This window comes from Epinephelus fuscoguttatus, linkage group LG5, assembly GCF_011397635.1.
Source record: "Epinephelus fuscoguttatus linkage group LG5, E.fuscoguttatus.final_Chr_v1".
Classification (NCBI taxonomy): domain Eukaryota; kingdom Metazoa; phylum Chordata; class Actinopteri; order Perciformes; family Serranidae; genus Epinephelus; species Epinephelus fuscoguttatus.
In genome coordinates, this window is record NC_064756.1 from 35,659,284 (window position 1) to 35,683,978 (window position 24,695).

Below are 24,695 nucleotides of genomic sequence, written 5' to 3' on the forward strand. Positions count from 1 at the left end.
TGTAGTGACTTTTCAGACTGCGTGTTATGTGTAAAAAAAAAAATAAATTTTTTTTTAAAAAAAGTAATACACTAATAACAAGCGGTGCATTGTTACAGTGCATCTCAACCTTTTTAGCTTGTGACTTGTTTAAAAAGCAACTGGAGCCCCTTGTCACATTTCAGATAATGAGTTGTTAGCAGTTCCACCGAAAAGAGTTTTTTCCTTTCATCCTCTGTGGTGGTTTCATTTAAATATTTTTTTAGTTAAATTCATCTGATGACCCTTTAAGGGGCCTAAACCTTAGGTTGGGAACCACTGGACTAAACTAGCTAACTGCATATAAAGTAGTTATAACTAGATTCACCTCAAGCAGCTACTACATTAAAATACCACTAACAAACTGATGCCATGTTATTTACCATGTCATTTTGTATCAAAATGATCTTACTTTGTATTTTTTATTCTATTTTTATTTTTGATTTATATACATTTTATTGTTTATTTCTGTTTCCTTCTATAGGCCTACTTATCTGTATTCATTACTGTCTTTGAAAAAAGGCCAATTATTTATTGTGTGTACTGATAAATGTTATTAATGTTTGTTTGTTAACTGGCCCTCTATCATTTTTGCAAAAGTGATCCCCCGGCAAAGGAAGTTGAGTATCCCTGCTGGACATTAAATTACAGTATATAACGGAGTTAAAATGACTACAACCTTTAACATCTACAGCAGTAAAATGCAACATACACATTAATTCAGCAGTAATGTTAATCCAAAAACAGCATTTAGTAAAACACTGACAGAGAAGGTATCAGATAACACTGGGATAACGTTTTGTTGTTTGGACTTTTACGTGTATTAGAGTATTTTCACAGCAGTATTTGAGTAGGCTAGTTGAATTCCCATGACCTCATCCTGAGCCAGCTGTAGTACCTTGTCTCGCGAGATTCCGCGAGGTGATAAGTTGAAGAAACATGGCGACGTCTAATTTGTTAAAGGTAAGAAGCACTTGAAAATATCGTATTTCCCATGTCTGTGTGCAGATTTACAATCTTTGTATTCATATATTTTTGCTATTAGTGCATATATGTATATATTCACCATTGTGGCATGTATGTTTACGCGCTAATGGTGCAAATGTATGCAATAAGTGCACAAATAGGTGAAGTCACAGTTGTCACCGTTGTCGTTGTTAAAGTCCGGTGTTGTGTCGGAGTCTGTCGCCCCAACGACTTAAAATATCCCCTGCCTCAAACCGGCACCCAGCATGACTCCTTGTGTAACTAAAGCCGAGTCCTAGTCGTCACCACAGTCCGGCTTCCCGGCGACGACGAACCGAAGCCTAACGAGAACCGTACCAAGCCCTGAACCCAACACCGGGGAGCAGGGGGCTCCAAGGGGACACAAACTTTGACACCTCCCCGTCCGCAGCACGACCTGTAAAGCTGTTTCTATTTGACAAGTTGTCGCTAGCGCTGATATTCTGGCTAGCTACCAAACCTAGCTCATCTCAAGATGACAAAATGCACCGTCTTTGTCCACCACAAGGCCCAGTTAAAATGAAATTCTCCCAGTAGCCAAACAGGTACAGACAGTGCTGTCTGCCAAGGAGACTGTTCAGGTGTTGTCCTAATTAATAATTAAAAGGGGAAATGAAAGGAAAAGGTTTGATGGTCCCAACAGGGTGTCATCCCTATGTCCCCCAGCTCTTTATTCCCTTAATTTAACACATAGGACACCCTTAACATCTGTCTTCCTAGTGATTTAAAACACTTACAAATAGGTATATATGTCTCTTGATATAAACTAACACCATAAGAGATTGGTAAGGACTTGTATTGCAGTTTAGATAGCAAAATACTGAGGGATATGGGTGTTTCAAAACAGTTTAAAGGTCCAGTGTTTAAGCTTTAGGGGGATTTAGTGACATCTAGCAGTAAGAATGACAGATTACAACCAACTGAACCTACTTCTCATAGCAAGGATTCCTTCAGTATTCATTGTTTGGAAGGTTTTTACCGGGAGTCGAATTGTCCACAAGGGATCCTCCTCTTCCAAACAAACAGTTTAAGTGATTAAACTGATAAAAGCACTGAAGAAAGCTGCTTCGCAATACAAAACAGTGATTCTCCTCCTCTATTCAGCATGTCACAGATGGCCCACTTACCCATCACCTGTAAATGTGTATTCACCCATTGTCTCTTATAACTTCCAGATGTTCAGGAGGTTTTTACTGTGAGCAGAAATATCTGCAGAGGTCTCCTCCTCTCCAGAACAAATGGACTGAGTGATTTAAACCAGAAAAAATACTGACTAAAGGAGACTCACGTTACAAATGAGAGTTTTTCCCGACGCTGTTTGGCATATTGGAGACGGGATGGTAGCCCAGCACCTGCTTATCACTTCTCACCTTTTTTCTCTGATAACTTAAGATCCAGGTGTTCAGGTGGTTTTTATTGGGAGCTGAAATATCTGCAGAGGTCTCTTCCTCTTCAAAACACAAGGACCCAGTAATTTAAACTGGTAAAAGACACTGAAAAAAGCAGTTTCCTGCTGAAAAATCAGTGGTTTGTTTTTTTTACACTCTTATCGCAGAGGGGCTGCAAACTACAGTGGCCGACCCTAATGGCCCTGTCTGTTAGATATATTGCCCATTCTGATCTACTGTAGAAACATGGCAGAGTCCATGAATGAGGACCCGCTTGTTATGTGAATATAATCAGTCCATTCAGGTAACAAAAACACAACAAGCCCTTTTTTTGGTGATTACACACTAAAGGAAACATACTTATTTTATTATATTCCATTTTTGCCAAAATATTCCCCTAAATCCTACACACTGGACCTTGAAATCAGTTCAGCCACTGTGGAAATATTCATGTCTCAAGTCAAGAACACTGGGTGTGACCATATCCATGTCGTTAGCGTCCTGTGTTCTCCAGCTTATATCCTCTTAATATGACACATTAATAAGACCTTTTAAAGGGTTTTATGTTCCCAGTGGCGTATATTTCCCTGGGTGAATATGTTGAAATCCCATACCCACAGCTTATAGCCTTCTAATGTTTTACTCCCTGAAACCTGTGATCTCAAATTTGCACACAAGACAGTTCTCTTTTGTTGTTTAGACATTGATATGTCCGAGTAATGGGCAAAAATGAATGAACACCTCTTTTTGAACAACTCTATTTAGTGTTTAGTATGTACCAAATCAGCCTGTTGAACGTCCTAGCCCTCATGCCATTAATTCCTGACTTTTTCCACCTGCCCACTTGCTGTTATTGTACAGTACAGCTTACGCTGCTGCCTGCTATGGTGAGTCAAAGAGAAGTGATTGAATAGGAGTCGAGAACTCTGCCAGCCAATGCCAACGATGCATTCACATGCTCCTCTAAAGGTTGTTCTTCTTACTTTGGTGTGTTTATGAGCTTTATGTTGTAATGTGGTATTTTTGTGCTCAGAGCACTTGAACAAGACATTGATAACTAAGAGCAAATTGAAAAACCAATCTGATGAGCCATTAAGAAATGATCAAGAACCCATTTGTGAGATTATTCCAACACCACATGAATGCAGCACAAGGCTGCATAGGTAACAGAGTCCGCAAGGAATGAGTCCTAAAACCCAGAAGTGAGTTGGCATTGTACCACTCATGGTTTCCTCGTCTCAAAGTCAACAGATTTTTTGAATGGGTTTTTGTTAGATGCCTCAAGTAAGGTCTGTGGTTAATACAAGCCTGAGAGGCTTTCACGTTTTGTTCTCTGACATAAAATACGTCAGTGAATTTAGTGACAGTTTCAGCAAATGTGCATAAAGTTATTTGTCATAAGAATTAGCAGCTACAGCTTTGATAAAAGATATGATAATAATTGTGATATGAAAAGCACTTCTTAATTAAAACTTAATGTAAAATAATTAAAAGCTATTCTGTTGCAGTAACGCTTGAAAATCTTATTAGCCTACTTGACCCCAGCTCTTAGTCTGTATTCACTCTTAATGTATGTCTTTGTGTATCTCTGAATTTCTGTCTTTGTTTTCTGTTACTGTCTCTCCCCCAACATTTCCCATCTCGTTGCTGTTTTTCTTCCTCCCACTCTTTCCTTCCCATGTCTCTCCTCCAGAACAAGGGGTCCCTGCAGTTTGAGGACAAGTGGGATCTGATGCGGCCCATCGTTCTCAAGCTGCTCAGACAGGAAGCCGTCACCAAGCAACAGTGGTTCGACTTGTTCTCGTAAGAGATGCTCTCTGCTCTGTCCCTTACTTCCCTCTGCCTTATTTAAGAAAGTGGTCCAATGCAGGATCAGCACAGCTGCTGTTGCCTCATATCCTGAAAACAGTTGCTTTACTCTGAACAATAGACCGCTCACAAATCACAGCGTACTATTTTAGTGCATTTCAGCAGCACACACATCCAATACATGAGCTGGGTTTTTACCAACAGGTGTTGTGCTGCTTTATATAATCCCCACACAGTTGTAGGTAAGCATTTTGTTGGATTGTGTCCCACTCATAAACTGCGGTGGAAAAGAGTCTTGTTTCTGCAGCTTAACTGTCACAACTTGATGTACAACTGCCTCTCATAATAGAAAGATAATTCAGAATCCAATTTTAAAAGTCTCAGTTATGGACTCTAAGGGTAGTAATTATCTGATATGCTCACTTTGAAATAGAATGTTGTGGTGTAGCTTAACGTTGTGAGTGATTTTATTTTAAAACTTGTGTTAAGACACAAAGTACAATGTTGGTGCCTTTTTTATGTAGCCCAAAGCTGTGATCGCATCTGGCACTTTTTCTGAGTTTAGCAGGTGTGAGGTGGATTACATCATTGTTGCTATGCAACATTTCTGGTTATTTCCCCTTGAGGCTGATTTTTGATTTTGGGCTATTCAACAAAATTGACTTATCTGGCCTTACCTCAAACTTAAAAAATAAAGTGGGTAATGTGGGGAGACAAAGTGTTCAGAAGAGGAAGTTAGTGATTGTTCTTTTTGGTCTTGAGAAATAGGAAGAGAAGAGGGGAGGGGAACAGTAACATGGAGAGTTTAATTATCTTGTCTCCAAAAGCTCTGGAAAGACAGGTCACGTTTCAAGGGGTTTCTCTGCAAGTATACTGTATTCCGTGTGTGTTTGCGACATGTTGAGTAAAAGCTCAGGAGAGTGCCTCAGTTCGAGGTGCATAGTCTAATTAACATTGAATGAACTTAAGTGATGTTCCATTCCCATCTTGTTTGTCCTACAGAGATGTCCATGCTGTGTGTCTATGGGATGATAAAGGACCAGCCAAAATCCACCAAGCCCTTAAAGAGGACATCTTAGACTTCATCAAACAAGCACAAGCTGTAAGTAGTGTGTGTACATGGGTTTGGTTTGGGTTGGTTTCATTTTGCACAGTTCCTTTTGCTGCTTCTTTCCAAAGTCCACTACTGTCTCCTTACATGATAGTGGACAGATGGAGGGTGGGCGACTTTTTTTAAGCTCTACAAACTTCAGAACTGGTCCCAAGAACAAAGATCTGTCCATAGTCTTGGACAAAGTAATTGTTATGGTCCACTGTTTAGATGCTGCCACACATCTGCTTTGGATAATAATAGACAAAGACATGTGGGGTAGTTATTGCAGGGAACAAAGCATCAAGAGTATTTGTTGTTTGACCTGTATCATCTAACTTTTATTTGCTTTTGTTACCATGGCAGCGGGTGCTGAGCCACCAGGATGACACGGCACTGCTAAAGGCCTACATTGTAGAGTGGAGGAAGTTCTTCACCCAGTGCGACATCTTGCCCAAACCCTTCTGTCAGCTGGAGATCACGCTCATGGGCAAACAGGGCAGCAACAAGAAAACAAACATGGAGGATAGCATCGTACGCAAGGTGGGGGAAAAGCTGAGCAACAGTAAGCACAAGGAAGAGAAGGAGGGAGTTTGAAGAGAGTTAATCACATATGACATAAGAGGAAGCAGCAAGAATATGACCTAAAATCATGAGCAACTAAAACAAGTTAACAGAACAGGAGAACATAACAAAGCGGGGGAGTTGTAAAAGCCAGAAGAGATGAAGAGGGTGTGGGAGGTGCCTCACATGGAGGGAAACATAATATATAAGTGCATAGCTAAGGGTCAGTTAGTCTAAGAATCCTCCTGTGAGAGAACAGCTGGAAGTGTTAATGGTATCAAATCAGTTTGATCCCCATGAGGAAGGTCTCTCAGAATAAGATTAAGTGCTGTAGAGGAGAAAGCTGTGATTAAGCTAATATGATTGAGCAAGCAGACACAAGAAGTTTCATTAAAAGCACTTCATAAATAAATTGGGCTTTACTATTCCTGGATAGCAGGAAATGGAGGGTAACTTATTATTTAACATTTTTGTTGCAGTTGATGCATATTTATTACTGCCCTTACCTTATTTTTTTCCAGCTGATGTTGGACACATGGAACGAGTCAATCTTTTCCAACATTAAGAGTCGCCTGCAGGACAGCGCCATGAAGCTAGTGCACGCTGAGAGGCAGGGGGAGGCCTTCGACTCCCAGCTTGTCATAGGAGTACGAGAGTCATACGGTAAGACAGAGAGGATCAATTATTATTACATTTAATTGATAATGTGTGCAGAAACACAAATTTGTACAAGCAAAAATAGAGACACAGCAGAGATTGGAAATCTGGCCATTGAAATAAACTTTTTCCAGTATTAATTGTATTTATTGCCAATTGGTGAACAGGTTGCAACATAACTTGAAAACTGAGACTGACTTTCTGAGTTGCCTTTCGTAGCCATTGGACTGACTTCTTTGTAAAAGGCTTGGGCCGAATTTGCAGGGAAAATCTAAAAGATGTGAGGGTTTTCATACTCCTGTGCCTTGCCTCTCTTCAGCTCTGCTACAGCACTGATACACTGTGCAACACTAGCTAATGTTAGCTGAGAAATGGATTCTGCTAACTTCAACAAACGACCAACACCCACCACAACACACAGCCCACACACGCTGTTTCCATGATATACATTTTGCAGCAGCAGCCTGGCCGATTCCCTGCCGAATCAACACACTTTGTTGCCACTGGTCACCAGCCCGTTGTGAACCCAGGGCTGGGGTTTAAATCACGCTGAATCTGAGTTGCTACAGCTGCAAAGTTCTGAGCTGCTATCCACTCTTGTTCTGAAGAAGTAGTGTCCTGGCAGTAGAGAGTGAGGCAGAGGGTCTGCAGGCTGGCTAGCTAGCTAATCTTTTTACTCTTATAATGTATTTTAATATTAATGTGTAAATATAAAAAACACTACAGCAAGTGACCACTTTTTGTCCCAATGTCTGTGCTTCTCTTCCACCAGTGAACCTGTGCTCTAACCCAGAGGACAAGCTGCAGATTTACAGGGATAACTTTGAGAAAGCCTACCTGGACTCCACAGAGAGGTTTTACAGAACACAGGCGCCATCCTACCTGCAACAGAATGGCGTCCAGAACTACATGAAATATGTAAGCCGTTCTGATACTGATTGGTGGGGTTACTTTAAAGCATGGAAAATGATGCCAGTGGCGAATACGCTGATAAAAGGGGGAGTGCTCTTATCTGCCCACAAATTAATTAATTAATTAAAGCTTTGAAATGACACCTCCCCCCTACATACTTACAAGTCAAGGCTAGTTAAACAAGGTGAATAATTAAAAACTATTCACCTTGGAGCCTGGCATATCTCGCAATTTGGCATATCCTTTTGCAGAGCAGAACATCATCTAAATCTTTGTTGTAGTTTCAAATGTCATTTTTCTGTGTGGGTTAAAATATTACCATCTGCAAATATGTCATATGAGTTACACCAGAATATAGTGTAGCATTAAATGCTGCATTTTGTAGACAGTTGTTAGGAGAAGAAAGTTGTTGCCTTGGGTGTGTGTGTATATGCAAGAGTTTTAATTTTTAATTGTTGGTTTTTCAGTGTTTGTAGAACTTTTATTCTCAGTATTTGTGTTGTGTGTTCATGTGTGTTTCTCTACAGGCAGACGCAAAACTGAGAGAAGAGGAGAAGAGAGCACTTAGATATCTAGAGACACGTCGTGAATGTAACTCTGTTCAAGCAGTAAGTGTCCTTGACAGGATCTGAATTATCAATACTAACTTAACATTTTACGTTTGTTTTCAGTTTCTTAAAACAGTTATTTACCTTGTGTCATCCTGAATTATATTTCCATATTTTCAAGTCATCCTAACAGATTATATACAGTTCAGGAGTGTAGCCTGAATCATACTGTATTTTTCAGACCAATATTGACATTTGAAACTTTGTTTTAGTCCTGAACACCCCTCTTGAAAGCCCCATAATTGTTATAGTTCCTGAACACCCCATGCTAAAGTACATTCCTGAAAGCTCCATGGTCATTTTGGTTCCCGAACGCCCTACGCTACTTCTAATTCCTGAACATACCACAGTCATTTTAGTTCCTGAATGCACCCAAGGAGGTTTAAAAGTGGAGAAGTCAATGCGTCATATTGCATTACATCACTCGGGAATGACACATGCAGTAAAATTTAGTCCTCACTTGCCACTCGCCATCCCTGCCATGGAGTCAGAGACTATGTCCCAGCCCCAACACATATGCCAATTTATTGAGGTGATAATAAGTCAGTGTTGTGGATAAAGCTGCTTGTACTGCCCTCAAGTGGTCAAAACATGAATGGATTAATATTTAAATTAGATTATTAAAGAATTGTATTGAATTGCTTTTGGTTTGAAAAACTATGGTATGGTGACACTGCTTGTTAGTTAAGACAGTTAAAACTTTTAAAATCAGACAAATGCAGGTCTGCAAGACTTTTTTCACCACATGTGTACTTTTCTTCTGGAGTTTGAGAAAGCTGATTTTTCCGGCTATTTGTTTTCGGTTTATTTTGGTTTTATAGCCCAATCACAAACAAACCAGGTTTAGTAAAAAGTTACTTATGTGTTGTCAGATGTGCTAAATGTCAGATGTAAATCTGTGTCTCTTCACTTTGAATAACAGCACCAAAAATATTCTGAAAGATCACTGCGACCTTTCAGGAGTCTCATTAAATGTATGTGAGCCCATTTGTTCATGTCAAGGTTGCCCCTCTAGTAAGTCTTTGCTTTCTGTGTATCCTCGCAGCTTATGGAGTGTTGCGTTAACGCTCTGGTAACCTCATTCAAAGAGACAATCCTGGCCGAATGTCCAGGGATGATCAAACGAAACGAGACAGACAGTAAGTACTGCTGCACTGTTGTCACATTATTTTTCAATAAATGTAGCATGATAAGTAAGGGTCTTTGTTTTAGAAGACACAAATATCTACTAGACATCGTGGCATCAACATTCACTATTGCATCAGCCAGAAAGACTTTAAAAATAGAAAGCTTCTCCCAGTGTTGGTTGGTTTCCTGCCAGCGGGGCCAGGAGAGCTGTACAACTTGCCAACCACACTCACTGTTTGTGAGCATTTGTCTGGTAGCTGGTGGGATTTTTCCCCTGAAACATTTTCCTGTTTTGCTTTGTTGACACCAGTCTCATGATGCCTTCAACCAATTATATAATGATAATAATAACAGCACCACTTGATTAAAGAGTATCGTGTAGGGTACACTAGTGCTTCCTCGCATTCAGCTCCTCCAGAAGCCTCCTCTCTCCTCCCTCCTCATCATCTCCAGATGCAATTAAGGGATCTGAACATCCTCAGTGATGTCAGAGGGCAACTGTTTGTGAGTCAAGGGACAAGAGAGGAGGCGAGGAAGCATAAGTTAGCATGATGAAAAGGACCCAGAATGTTTTTTGGCCTGTGTATAACACTGATCACCCCTTCCCTGAGCAGGGCTGCACCTGATGTTTTCGCTGATGGACAAGGTTCCCAGCGGGATCGAGCCCATGCTAAAAGACCTGGAAGAACATATCATCAATGCTGGACTAGCAGACATGGTGGCTGCTGCCGAGACTATCACTACTGTACGTGCACAAACACACTTTAACAACAGTTAGCTCAGCTCCTCAATCCCATGTTCAGTCCAGAGTTTTTCTGCAATTCTGCTGACAAACAGACAAACCAAACAGAACACATAACCTCCTTGGCAGATGCAATAATGGCATCTGTGACACTGGAGTAAAAGAATGTAATGAGAAACATATTTTGTTTGAATCACTGAAGGTTCAAATGTGATTATTGCAGCAATCACTTATAGGACTTTTGGACTGTAATTTCAACCAAATTTGTAGAGCCACATTACTAACAAAATGTCTTTTTAAAAAATAATCCAATAATTGAAACTAATGTTGTACAGTAGATTTGCTTAGAACAGGCAATTAACATCAGTGTTACTGAGTTCTGGGGCAGCACCATTTTGGTTGATAGCTCATGAAGTGAGAACGTAGAGTGTGTAAAGAACAAAATGGCTGACAGCCCAACGTTAATATTGGAGGGCAGCATCCACAACTTCTATAGTAGTTCTAAATGCGTGTTTCTGTGTGTCCAGGACTCTGAGAAGTACGTGGAGCAGTTGTTGACATTGTTTAACCGCTTCAGTAAGCTCGTAAAGGAGGCCTTTCAGGACGACCCTCGCTTCCTCACAGCAAGAGATAAGGTGTGTTTTATCTGACTACCAAAGCCATTTAAGACATATAATGATGTCTACTCTGTGCTAAAGACAGTTGAGTTCCCTCCAGCTCCCTTTTGTTCCCAAAATATGTGTATTCATAATGCCTGCAGCACAGGCAGCATTTCAGCTTGACCCCTTGTTCACACGTACAGTATGGACTCAAAGTACAGTAGCAGCCTCTCCCTTTCCTCTCTCCAGCCTCAAGCTTGCATGTTTGGGGTTAGACACATAATTAACACAACTATGTTTGAGCAGTTATTTTGCCACTATGCTGTCACGCAAGGATGAAGTTAATTCCCAGAGCGATGGATCCTTCTTACTAATGTCCCACTGTAGGTTGTTAAAGTTGTATCATAAGCCCTGTTTCCAGCGAGCAGTATGGTGCGATGCAGTTTAGTTCAGTAAAAATACTAAATTGGGAAGCTGTTGATCAGCTTTCACTATGCAGCTGAGTAGCAGTAGCAAACAGCTGTGCTTCTGGTAACTGATTTAGTCAAAACAAGTGCTCCTGCACATCAGACAGCACAAAGTTGAGACTTTGGAGACTTGAGTAACTGGAGATGGTGCTGGGATGATATTTGGATATTAGTTCAATTCAAAATTAATATTTAAGTCTGTATGTGTGACTGAGGGAAACTTTGCAGTTAGAACGGGACTCTGGGAAATTATTTTAAGTATTTTCTACCTTTTATAGACTACATGAATAAAACGACCAGCTCTAATAAATGTAAACAGTTGGAAGTTGCAGCTCTACTTGTTTGGTCCTTACCTGCACATGTTATCTGTTTCCCTTCCCCTGCAGGCTTACAAGGCTGTTGTCAATGACGCCACAATCTTCAAACTGGAGCTGCCAATGAAACAGAAAGGGTGAGTGGAAGCATCTGCTTTGTCCTTGTGGATGTGGAAATACCCAGAGTTTTTGTCATCTTTTCTCTTTGATTAAAACAAATCACAATGTTGTGATGTGTATGTAAATGTGTGTGTCCTTCCAAGCAGTGTGGGTATGAAGACTCAGCCGGAGTCAAAGTGTCCTGAGCTTCTGGCAAACTACTGTGACATGCTGCTGAGGAAAACTCCTCTCAGCAAGAAACTCACCTCAGAGGAAATCGAGCTCAAACTCAAAGAAGTGGTGAGTCTTTGTACTATTAGCCCGGCACAGCTCAAGGCAAACTTGCTTTTAGGTGATCCATTTTTCAGACTTCTCCAGTCCCTTTTGTCTACCCTATTCCCCTCTACTCTCACACTTATTTCTTCTTTTATAATATCTCCTTGCAGCTCTTGGTATTAAAGTACGTTCAGAATAAAGACGTATTCATGCGTTACCACAAAGCTCATCTGACAAGGCGTCTGATTCTGGACATATCAGCTGACAGCGAGATTGAAGAAAACATGGTGGAGTGGTTGAGAGTGAGTTACATGTTTCTTTCTTACTCTCTGTCACACACTCAGGCAGACAAAGAAATGCACAGTGTAAGAACTATACGAGGGATCAATACAAATAATATACCAGCAACTTGGAACCAACATCATACTTATCTGTGGGGAATATAAACATATCTTTCTACAAAACCTTTTTTCTATTTAACAAACTTCACAGATCCATCAGTGTTTAACTTTAACACAAGGCACATGTACAAGAACTTAACCTAGATTTAATAATGGTTTTGCACTGCGATGGTTCAGCCACATCAAGGAAGGTTTCCCGCAGGTCCATGAAGAGTCTTAAAAGGCATTTCATTCATTAATCTAAAAATAAGGCCCCAAATGCTATTAAAATATCTAAAATCAATTTTTATAAAATCTTAAAAGACTGAGACATGGGAAGAAGGACTTAATTAGTGCACGGCATTGCGTTAAGGGCCCTGTGTACAATGGGAATCAAGGCAGTGGAGTCCCACATGCAGAGTGAGAAATACAAACTGCCAAGAAAACTTAACAAGTGCCAGGTATTTATGAGTTCACTTCAGCCCTCAAAACTCACACTTCATGAACAGTAAACATTTGGGCAAAATTGTCACAAACCTAAGTAACTGATGTCGCTTAATGTTGCAGTGGATTAATTTCTCCTTTGCTTTGTTGTCCTCTTTTCCTTCATTTGTGTCACTCCCTGGTGTCCTGGTGTGTGTGTGTGTGTGTGTGTGTGTGTGTGTGTGTGTGTGTGTGTTTCTGTGTGTTTCTGTGTGTGTGTTTCTGTGTGTGTGTGTGGTTGTAGGAAGTAGGAATGCCTGCAGATTATGTGAACAAGCTGGCCAGGATGTTTCAGGACATCAAGGTCTCAGAGGACCTCAATCAGGTCTTCAAAGAAATGCACAAACACAACAAGCTGGCGCTGCCAGGTAGCTCACACACACACACACACACACACACACACACACACACACACACACACACACACACAAAAAGTTTTTTAGTTAAAACAACATAAACCAACTCGACACAAGAGGACAAATCAGTGTAACATTATCACCTTTCTTGCAGTAATTTGTCTCTTTCATTACATTTTCTTTCCATCACTCATTTCATGCCAAAGACATAAACCTGGAAGAACAAAAACATAGTTACAATAAAACAATAATACTGTTCAATCAGAATTGAGATGCAGTGTGAAATGTTTGCTTTTCAGACTTTGTTAAGTCACCAGTGACTACTTGTGGGGTTGGTTTAAAGGTGTGTAGAATATAGGGGGATATATTGGCAGAAATTGAATATACTGTAATATTATAAGTATATTTTATATAGTGTACAGTCGCCTGAAAATAAGAATTATTGTGTTTTCGTTACCTTAAAATGAGCTGTTTATATCTACGTAGGGAGCGGGTTCTCAACCACAGAGTCTGCCATGTTGCACTGCCATGTTTCTACAGTAGCCCAGAATGGACAAACCAAACACTGGTTCTAGACAGGTACATTAGCGTTTTCTCGTTGGTCACTGTAGTTAGCAGCCCCTCTGCGACAAGCAGCATCAGAGAACATAGATCATAATGTGAAACTTCTTTATTCAGTGTTTTTATGGTTTAATCACTGGGTTCATTGCTTTAGAGGGGAAGAGACCTCTGCAGATGATCCGGCTTATGTTCAAAACCTCCTGAGCGTCAGGATCTTTAGAAAAAAGATGAGCACACAGGGTATGAGAAACACTGATATGTAATGGGTAACTGCTTTATTCAGTGATTTTACTGGTTTTAATCACCTGGTCCGTTTGTGTTGGAGAGGGGGACTACCGTGGATAATCAAGCTCATGGTTAAAAGCTGTTTGAACAGTGAACACCGAAGGAATCCTAACTGGGAGTTCACAGTTGGCACATGGTAAAAGTTTCAGCTGGTTGAATTCTGCAATCCTCACCACTAGATGCTAGTAAATACTACACACTGTTCTTTTAAGGGAACGGGAGGTTATGAGGTCTTTTATCAGATTAAATTTACTATTCACAGTTTAATTTTGATGTTTCTGTTTAACTAATAATGACTAATCAGAGTTTTTCTCCTGATTTTGCCTACAGCGGACAGTGTGAACATTAAGATCCTGAACGCCGGAGCATGGTCACGAAGCAGTGAGAAGGTTTTTGTCTCACTGCCCACAGAGCTGGAGGACCTCATCCCTGAGGTGGAAGACTTCTACAAGAGGAATCACAGCGGTCGCAAACTCCACTGGCATCACCTCATGTCCAACGGCATTGTGAGTGAGCTATAAATGTCGCTGATGCAGTGTTCCTGCTGCCACAGAGCCAACAATCAGAATCTCAGTTAGTAAGGTTGAAGTACATGTGTAAATCGTTTGAAAGTAGTACAAAAAATGACTTTCAATAAATAAATGTATGAATAAATAAATAACTAAATAAATAAATGTAAACATAAATAGATACATAGATGTGTAAATGAATAAATACAGGAATAGGTAAATTAAAAGGTTAAATAAATGCTGAAATGTATAAACAGATAAATAAAAGAATAAATAAATGCTATTAAATGTTAGATTATTGTTGTTATTTTCAGCAGTTGTTGGGCCACCAAATCAAGCTGACAGATCAACACTGTGTTGCCACATTCTGCTCCTCTCACCTTCTCGGCCTTCTCCTTTGTTTCTCTTCTCCTTGTGCTCAGATCACCTTTAAAAACGAGGTGGGACAGTACGACCTGGAGGTGACGACCTTCCAGCTGGCAGTTTTGTTTGCCTGGAACCAGAGACCTAGAGAGAGAATCAGCTTTGAGAATCTCAAACTGGCCACAGAGCTGCCTGACGCAGAGCTACGTCGTACACTTTGGGTTAGACTGACGAAACGTTTTAAATGCTTTATTTTAGTCTACCAATTACAGGACAAGTTTACAGGATTAAGATAATTGCTCAGGTTAAATACATTATTTGGGACTCATAGGTGAGAAAACACAGCCTGCAACGCAAAGCTTGTTACAGCTGAGGTTGAACAACACTGGTAGAGATCAGTCTAGGTGGGGTTGCATATAGATGTGTATGTATCAGATCTGAGGTATGATTAACGTAAGAGCACATGCTTAGTTCAGGATTCATGTCCTAGCTCACTGATATTTGAAACCATATTCATATTCAGAAAATAACACCATTACATGTATAAAAGCATTTTGGCATCACACAGGAACGTTTGTGCAGATGTTCTTCTCTTTATAATGAAAGGAATACTTCACCCCACAAATGTCAATTTGCATGTAAATTATTCACCCAGCCAGACTCCACTGACAAAACCATAATTTTACCTTGCTGAACACAGGAGCTGCAGTAATTGATATACAAATGATCATCATGATTTGGGTGTTAAGTATTCCTTTAAACATCTTAATAACCAACTTAATAAGCGTTACAGGAAACAAAAATATGTTGAGATTGAGAGTTAATCAAAGTGCAGCACACAATATGGAGAGTGATGTCTAGAGTACCATAAAGCAAGATGACTGTGTACTTGGCTGGTAGCATCTGTAAGAAGGAAACACACACACTCAAACACACAAACAGACACACATACATTGGCAATATTTATAACTGAAATACTGATGGTGTTTCATATTTTTAAATTTACTTTACTTACTCTCTTTTCTGTGCAGTCTCTAGTGGCCTTCCCCAAACTGAAGAGACAGGTGTTGTCTTATGACCCTCCAGTTAGCTCGCCCAAAGACTTCACAGACAGCACGCTCTTCTACGTCAACCAGGAGTTCTCACTCATGTATGTTACGGTGTTTAAAACTTCTAATTTTATTCAGCTAGAAATTTTTTTCAAACATTATTTTAAATTAACGATTAAAATTACAGTTATGTACTATATATATATATATATACACACACACACATATTATTAGTCCCAAATAAATTAACCAGCAATTTCAGGGTCAAGTTAAAATATTTGTTATGTTGATCATCTGTGTCTGTGTGTCTTTTATTTTCTCAGCAAAAACTCCAAAGTCCAAAAGCGAGGAAAGATCAATCTGATTGGTCGGCTGCAGCTGACCACAGAGCGAATGAGAGAAGAGGAGAATGAAGGAATTGTTCACCTCAGAATACTCAGAACTCAGGTACAAAAATATACATCAAAACACTCACAGTGTCCTCGTTCTCCTTTCAAGGGTCATAAACATTTTTAGCTTAACCCAATGACCCAATGAATTGCATGTTACCTAACATCAACTCAAGTGATGTTCACTTCACTTGTCTCTTCTCTCCTCTCGCTGCTACGTGGCTCAGTTTAGGGCATTGCCCTTTTCAAAACACATAGAGTAGAGAAACTAGCGCATCAGTAAATTACACCAATACACAGTTAATGGCTCAATTATGCTCAACGTTAGATATGGGTATGTACACAGATGGAGCCTTCTGTCCGTACTCTGTGTTCATTTTTTCTGTATTTGTGCACATTTTCGGAAAGCTTACGGACACGGTTGAGACGGAGCAGTACCACTGGAGGTCGTGAAGGCAATGTATTTCAAGTGAGATACGACTGTAGGAAATGACTAAGACATTTTAAAATTGGCAGAATGGAAGGAATCAGTAATATTGTGAAAAGAATTTTCCGTCCATGTGCCACAACGTATTTTATGGCCTCACGGACCACCACTGTCTACACAATGCCTCCGTTAAAAGGTACATTGTATAGGTACATCCATCTATTGGATGTACCTACACAATAAAGGGGGTATGGAAGTCTGAGGGCAGTGACCTTTACGTTTAAATGAACAAATCTGTTTCATGTTGGCAATATTATGTCATTTCCAGTAAAAATCACAATAGAAAAGCTTTGTTTACTGTTTAAAAAGTGTAAACATTTGAAGAAAGGAAGCACTCACCCATATTTTAAGTGGTTGCATCCCCAGTCTGATCTCGAGCTCACAGCTGATAGATACATGGTATGTTAACATGACGTAAGAGAAGTGTGTATTAAATGGATTTAATGTTGAGAGCTTAAGTTGGATGCTCGCTTGCTGTCAGAAAGCTGTGGCAACATGTGTATAAAAAAATACACATTTTAATAGTAATTTCAGCATTCAATTAGCTGTATTGTCTTTACTATTTGATTAATATTCATTCACAAAATTTGTTCCAGCAGCCATATTGTGTTGGTGTTGTCTGTGTTAAGTGATTTGTGAGCCAGCACAGGACAGGAGAGTTGAGCTTGTGATTATGGTCAACACTACAGTCTGTAGAGCTTGTGAAGGTATAACATTTGCCTATTTGTGTCTTGTTCAGGAGGCCATCATCCAAATCATGAAGATGAGGAAGAGAATCAGCAATGCCCAGCTTCAGACGGAGCTGGTGGAGATCCTGAAGAACATGTTTCTGCCTCAGAAGAAGATGATCAAAGAGCAGATCGAGTGGCTCATTGAACACAAGTACATAAAGAGGGACGAGGGAGACATCAACACCTTCATCTACATGGCCTAGGCAGCAAGGGAGGGAGCGCTTTCTTGCTCTGTTTTTTACTCCTGGCCTGCAACCGGCACTTAAAGACTCGGCGAGAGGAGATGGAACAAAAGGATGTGTGTGAGGACAAGGAGAAGGGTGAAGATAAGTGGGGAGTGTGTTGAAGAATGAGGAGGAGCCTTTTCAACAAAAGCGTGGGTATTTATTTGTGTTTGTGAGATGCCAGTGTGTTACCGAGGTGAGATCAGACTGTCTGTCTGTCTCTACCGTCCTCTAGTATCGATCAGAGCAGAGGGACGCCGCCTGCCCGTAGCTGGAATGAAAAGACATAGTGACATAATTAAATTAAATACTTCCTGCCTTACTTTGTCAGCAATGGACTGCAGAGGAGGAGCTGTGAGGAGGGAACGGAGGACAGATGTAACAAGCTGATATCAATCCTTTGCTTTCACTTAATGCCACAGCTGCCATCTTAGCGGCAGCCATTTTGCATCCCTCCTATTCTACATTTGTCTTATTTTTGAACTGGGAATGCAAAAAAAGCCGTGAGTGAAAGCTGCCATTGAGGAGGAGCGGACACCGATGGATTAGCTCAAACTACCGAGGAGTATTTTGCCAAATTGTGTGTGTGTGTGTTTGTGTGTGTGTGTGTGTGTGTGTGTGTGTGTGTGTGTGTGAGAGAGAGTGAGTGTGAGTGAGTGTGTTAGTGTGTGTTTGCATGCATGGTGTGTATCTGGTCTTTTAGGTGTGTGTGTGTATGTGTGTGCACTTTCAACAGCATGCTGCTCTATGATTTTTGTTTGTTTGTTTATTGGAGGATCTGTCACACTTTGTGGTTGTGTCTGAGAAAGCTGGGGAATCAAGACCAGCCGCGCGTTTTATATGCTGATATTTAGTTTTTCTTTTTATCCCCCGTGGCAGGTAAAGTTTGTCAACAGGTATACAGGTATTGTCTGGAGACCCCTCTTGTCTGTCTTGGGAAATGATCATACTGCAAACTATTTAGCAAGCATCAGAGAGGGAATCGTCTAGAATTGTGACCAGGTAATCAAAATAAAATAGAAACACAAAAGCTTCTTTAGACTAGATTGAAGCTCCATGGCTGAATTTCACCTCATTAATCCACTAAGAGTGTCATTCTTAATCTTTGCACAATGTCAGTACCAGGAAGGTGCTGTTAAACTAGAAAAACAAAATGTATGGAAGCCCATTTCTGCCAGTAAAAGGAAAAAAAAGAAAGTTTAGCCATGTAATTTAAAAAAAAGGATCCTGAAGGTCAGTATAATGAAAAACCTTCCTGAAATGATGAGTTAATATCTCAAAGTAATGAATGAAATAATAATAAGCTTTTCAAAATAATGGCTTTTGAGATACTAAGTTATTATGTTGCAATATTACGTCATTCATTAGACATAATAATACATATCGTATTTTGTAAAAGTTTCTCTTTGTCACTTAGGGGATATTTTTTCATTTTTTGTTTTCCTTTATGGCAGAAATGGGCTTCCATACAGTTTATTTCATTGAGGTTTAAAGTGAATGAGCTGCTGTGTTTAGAGGATCTTCCCTGTCTGAGCTATTGTGGAGTTCATCTAGCCATCATGGTGTGTGTGTGTGTGTGTGTGTGTGTGTGTGTGTGTGTGTGTGTGTGTGTGTGTGTGTGTGTGTGTGTGAGTGATGCCCTCTCTTCTCCTTTTCTGCCCTAACTCGCACATCCAACAGACATGACTCTTAAAAAGAAATGTCTCTCATTCTCACAGTGAAAGTTGTAAAGCAGCCAGTTGGTGCGAAGATGTTTGGTTACATATCTTTTAATTGTCTTGATGATGACAACAATGTGGTGGCTAATTTGAGTTCCATTTATTGGTTTTTATTTTCATTCTGAGTGAAGAAGCTACACACTACGATCAATACTTCCCTCTGAAGGATAAGCTCTGACTTATCACAGGTTATTTTGATTTTATTCTCAATGGCCATATATGCATGTAGGGGTGTTGTGGAGTCCAGTCCACTGTAGGAAATAGAGAGAAACTCATTCCAGCATTCAACTGAAGCTGCTGTGATGCTGCAGAGGTCGATCTGTCTCTTCAGTACTGAATTCCATCCGTGTATTACACTAGATGTTCTGAGTTTCAGCTATTAGCTGTTAGCACTTTCTACCTCTCATACAACTCAGACAACTCTCTCTGCCTCCCCGACTACAGCCACTCAGGGTCACATGTTTTGTTAGCCTACAACAGTGACCTCACTGTTTTTGCATTGTTTGACAATTTTTGCAAGCTGTGATGACAACAACTGGTGGTCAGTGGTGTGTAGTAGAGCCAGTGTTAACTTCTCACAGATGTAAATGTTGGCCTACAAGTAACAAGAAATTTCAGTACAGAAATGCCAAAGAAATTGTTGGAAGTCATTTAAAAACAATGCCTCTATTACACAGTTTCTCCACCACAGAGCATTCATTCAAGATCATTTTTCAAATGTAAAATGTCTGTTCAGTTAATATCATTAAATTCTTCCTAAAACACAAACAAACAAACAAACAAAAGTGGGACATCGGCTTCAGCTGAATGTTGGATGACATTTTTGCGGGAACTGTGGATTTCATAGTTATTTCTTTTCCTTTTCTTACAGTGGAGGCCAGTTTGAAAACGTGGCTGGGTTACTGGGATTGAGGAAGCTCTCTACATACAATTGTTCAGAGAGTGTTAAAGGTCCAGTGTGTAGGATTAGGGGGATATTTTGGCAGAAAGGGAATATACTAAATATCTTTTCTTTAGTGAAGCATCACCTGAAAATAAGAATCCTTGTGTTTTCGTTACATTAGAATGAGCCATTTATATCTACATACGAAGTGGGTCCTCTTTTACAGAGTCCGTCATGTTTCTACAGTAGCCCAGAACAGACAAACCATACACTGGCTCTGGATAGGTACATTACCATTTTCACTTTGGCCACAGTAGTTAGCAGCCCCTCACATCGGAGAAACACAGATTTTTAACATGGAACTGCTTTATTCAGTGTTTTCACTGGTTCAGATCACTGGGTTCATTTGTTTTGGAGAGGAAGAGACCTCTGCATATTATTTAGCTCATGGTAAAACCTCTTGAGCCCCAGAATCTTAAGTTAAGAGAGAAAAAAAGGTGAGCACTCATTAGCAGGTGCTGGAGCCAGTGGCTCATCTGCAATGAACTAAACAGCATTGGAGAAACACTGATTTCTCACATGCTTTATTCAGTGTTTTTATGGGTTTTAACCACCTGGTCTGGTTGTTTTGTAGAGGAGGAATAGACCTCTGTGGATAAATTGGCAGCTGTTAAAAACCTCCTCAACAATGAACACAGGAATCCTTAATGGGAGTTCACGCTTGGCACACAGAAGAAGTTTCAGTTGGTTGAAATCTGCAAATCCTCACTGCTAGATGCCACTAAATCTTACACACCTCTTAAATACAAATTTAAAAAATCTGAACCTTTATTCCAAAATGAGATATTTAATATAGAAAATTATACTCTCATAGAGTGATATCTGGCATGAAACGAATTCACATGTGGGATGATATTTAAAGTGGAAAGAGACAACTTTTCAGCATTTGTTTTATGCTTTACGGTTCAAATGAATACATAGCAATGGAAAACTTGATCCTAAACACTCCCCATGTGACAAATCCACCAGCTTCTTTACACATTTTCATTGGCTGCAACTCTGTTCTGCTTTTGTCAGAGGTAGCTATAGGGAGTTGACAGGTGGTGTTTGTGTGTGTCCTCCAGTGGCTGAATGCTATTAAAAACATATTTGTACATGTTAAAGCAACTGAAATACTGTTGTCACACCAGCATTGGCACAGTGTGTATTTTCACACCCACTGAGTTGCATCACTGCGTTCTTGCTGCTGATGCTGCTTATACTGTACATTTAACATATTTTAGGTTTTAAAAAATTCCCACAGCAGCTCCCCACGTGTTCAGGGTGAATACAGGGTCTGCTGCACAAACGATCGTACAGTGAGTTAGAAAGGAACAGAGCTGCTATGTCAAAACAAGATTATCAGTTGCACTGAGATCAGAAGAGCGCTTTACTCTGCAAGCATGCATGTCAAAAACACTGCATTTGAAAAATCTGAAAAATGAGGCTTCGTCCATTTCAAATCATTTGTCACCAATGTACTGCTATGATTTAACTAGGTTATATTTTATAAGAGTATGTTGCTCTGCTCTGATGTTGGATTTCCTGTTGAACTGAGCATGAGCTCATGTGGGCAGAAAGGAAGAGAAGAGACAACAGTGAATGCTTAGAAATGATTTTTTTTTTTTAATATTTATTCTATATTTATGATGAATGTTACTTTCTCTGTCACTTGAAATGGTTTTTGTTTTCCATGGTTTGCTTTTGGAAAGATGTTTTCTTGGTGTACATTCATAGAGCTAACAGTATTTTTCTACTGCAACTCTCTCTTCTGTTTCACATTAAGAAAAAGATACAACATTTTAGCCTCATTTAATTCACGCTCCACTTTAAAGAATTTAATCATACCTGAGGTTTGTCCAAATCCTGAGGTTGCTGTTCACCATCTCTGACTACAAGACCAGGATGTTGGCAATAATCACATTTACATTTCACACACTTAAAAGCCAAAAGAGTTGTCTTGGTATTATGGTTTTCTGAATGCAGTGAGGCTTTTTTTTTATTTTTTAAATGTCTGCCTTGTTGAACCTGAGATGAAATTAACTCCCCATGTCAGTCCCATTATGCAGATTTATCCTCTATGCACAGATCTGGCTCAGTTATTTTTTTTGCAGATGACATCCGGTTTTTAAACTTCCAAACATCCTCCAGTGAGTGCAGTGAATTGAGTCCCAGTAAATTGGGACTTTTTGAATGTCAAAAATCCATTCTTTTTTTTTTTTGATCAACAAATTACTTAACAGCTTTAATGCAGTGAGCTCCACTCATTCGGTCCCCTCCAACTAATTTAAAGAAACGCGAAAAAATAATTTGCGTATATACTCTCTCATCCACCTCAAACAATGACTGATATGCTGCAGGTGATGCATCTTGTACTCTTCTTCAGAAAAACTGTCAGAACACAGTATGTGCGAGTCTGAGCCGACTGCAGAGCTTTCAGACCGGAGCTTTAAACAAACTACACAGAAAATATATTTTAACTTTCCTGTCTAAGTGTTTTCAGTGTACAAGGATGTCACTTCCCACTGTTTTTTTAAAATACAGATACTGATCTCATTTTACTGCCCTTTTCATTAGACATTTTGTATTTTCAGCCATGTTCAACAATAACTGAATGTGTTATATTTTCTCCAATCAATAATCAGTGTTAGTTGGTGAAGCTGAAACATTTCTACAGCTTTTTTTCAGTCATATGATCAGACACTTCTGGTTAAACTTCAATCAAGTTTTAAGGGTAACTTTAGTATTTTGCAGCCTGGACCCTATTTTCCCATGTTTCTGTATCAATTTACGTCCACTGAAAGTGTTTGTTCTTGCCACTGACAGGCTCAGATTGTTATTAGAAGTGTCTGACAACATTATGCAAAGGAGCATGACAGAGATAGACCTTTATGTTAAAGAGTAAGATCCTTTTTGTTTTACCAGAAACAGCCTGTAATTGCCATTGCCACACTCATCAGACTCAATTTCAGTAAATATGAATGTTGTCCTTCATTTAAAGTCGACAGAAACAAAATAAAACTTAAAAAAAAGTCTTGATTATTCTTTCCATTGTTCCAACAATCATTAACTCTGGTTTGGTTGAGATAAACCATTAATATTCAACCAGTTAGATGTAAAAATATTTTGGCTCTATAAAATTACTATTTATTTAAATGGTGTCTGGTGGGTTTGGCAATGGTGATGGCGATGGTGATGGCGGGGCTGTTTCTGGTTAAACAAAAAGGATCCTTCTCTTTGACAAAAAGGTCTATCACTTTAGGAGTCCTTTCCATAATGTTGTCAGATACTTATGACCTATCAGTGGCAAAAACAAGTACTCTTAGTGAACATAAATTAACAGTGCTCAAGTGACCGCAGGGATTACATTGCACCTGGTTTTGCTTGCTCACTACTAGACAATGTCCAAAAATGTTGTCTCCATTTGTCCCTTAGACACACAAATACCAAAGTTACCCTTTAAAGAAGTGGAAAGTGGGTTTTGGTTACCATAATTGCTGTGTTTTTCTCATTAGATACCCTGTACCCACCCATCAGCCCGGCCTGCACAGGTGGGCAGACTTACCTGTAGCCTTGCATAATGACAAAACTTGAACTAAACACAATCAGTCACAGCCTAAACCAGCTGAATGTTTGCCACTACATCAAGTAAAGACATTAAACGTTGTGTCATTGGAGAGTGGGAGGAGAGTGGTTTCAACTACTTTCATGTGCAGCATTGTTTTGCTTGTTTAAAATATTTTTTAAAGTTGAATAATGTATTTCCTGGCAAAATAAAGCTGTAAACAACTGTAAAGATAGAGATTTCTGTTTTTCTTCGCTTCCAGACCCAAGTCAAAGACTTTAGATTTGTTTCAAAGAGGCTTTCTTTCCAGTGAAACAAGTTACTCTGTATGATTTGTATGGTCAACTATAGGGACAACTTTAAATCGAAGGATACGTTTTAAAATGGATTAACTCATTTATGATGGCAGGAGGGTCATGCATTTTCTGCCAGTCACTCAAGGAGGCTCATGGTAAAATACTGTTCCTTCAGGGAGGGTCTAAATAAAAAATAAAAACAAAAGTCACACTCCAGCCACCATAGGATGATGCCTATAGGATAGATAAAACATGATAAAATGTCCTCTTGGGTGCCCATCCAGGGAAGAAAATAACATGAAGTAATGAAGTAAGCATGCCGTCCAGGGTGCCTTTGAAATAAGAAAATGTGTTGCAATGCCATATAGACTGCCATCCATGCCAAGATCCTTTCTAAGAGCTGGAGTCCCACTGCCTGTGGTGTCCTTTTAATTTTTTTGGCCCTGCCCTTCAGACACTCTGAGTCCACCATTGTTCCTAAAAGACAATTTACATGACAGTGATAAGAGAAAGTAAACAGTGTGTCACATTGAGTGGGTTTTTATTGGTCAGTGTGTTCAGGCCTGTGAACAACACGTGAGAGCTTCATGTGAATGCCATAAATAAAGGATTGTTTCTTTAAAAAGAGGTCGGTTTCACCTTTTTCGGTCCCGAAGGGTGGTCATTATATTTAGCCGTTTTCCCTCGCATGATTCACTAGA

At 39.7% G+C, this 24,695-nt stretch overlaps 1 protein-coding gene across 1 annotated transcript; it reads left to right on the top strand.

Annotated features, from left to right (window-relative positions):
* Positions 1-933: 933 nt before the first annotated feature.
* On the top strand, positions 934-24,423 carry LOC125889511 (cullin-5-like). Its single transcript, XM_049577557.1, has 19 exons — positions 934-981; positions 4,105-4,214; positions 5,223-5,322; positions 5,677-5,853; positions 6,396-6,537; positions 7,304-7,449; positions 7,971-8,051; positions 9,097-9,190; positions 9,794-9,924; positions 10,449-10,556; positions 11,374-11,438; positions 11,568-11,700; positions 11,847-11,978; positions 12,784-12,907; positions 14,072-14,247; positions 14,673-14,834; positions 15,645-15,763; positions 15,986-16,109; positions 17,278-24,423. The coding sequence occupies exons 1-19, from the start codon at positions 958-960 to the stop codon at positions 17,470-17,472; spliced, it is 2,343 nt and encodes a 780-aa protein (XP_049433514.1). The 5' UTR covers positions 934-957; the 3' UTR covers positions 17,473-24,423.
* The last annotated feature ends 272 nt before the right edge of the window (positions 24,424-24,695 follow it).

What these genes read in the sequence shown, in the direction of transcription:
- LOC125889511 (XM_049577557.1), top strand. Translation starts at nt 958, where the DNA reads ATGGCGACGTCTAATTTGTTAAAG. An exon ending in CAGTGGTTCGACTTGTTCTC is followed by an intron (nt 4,215 to 5,222) that starts GTAAGAGATGCT and finishes TTTGTCCTACAG; the next exon opens with AGATGTCCATGCTGTGTGTC. An exon ending in AATGTAACTCTGTTCAAGCA is followed by an intron (nt 8,052 to 9,096) that starts GTAAGTGTCCTT and finishes GTATCCTCGCAG; the next exon opens with CTTATGGAGTGTTGCGTTAA.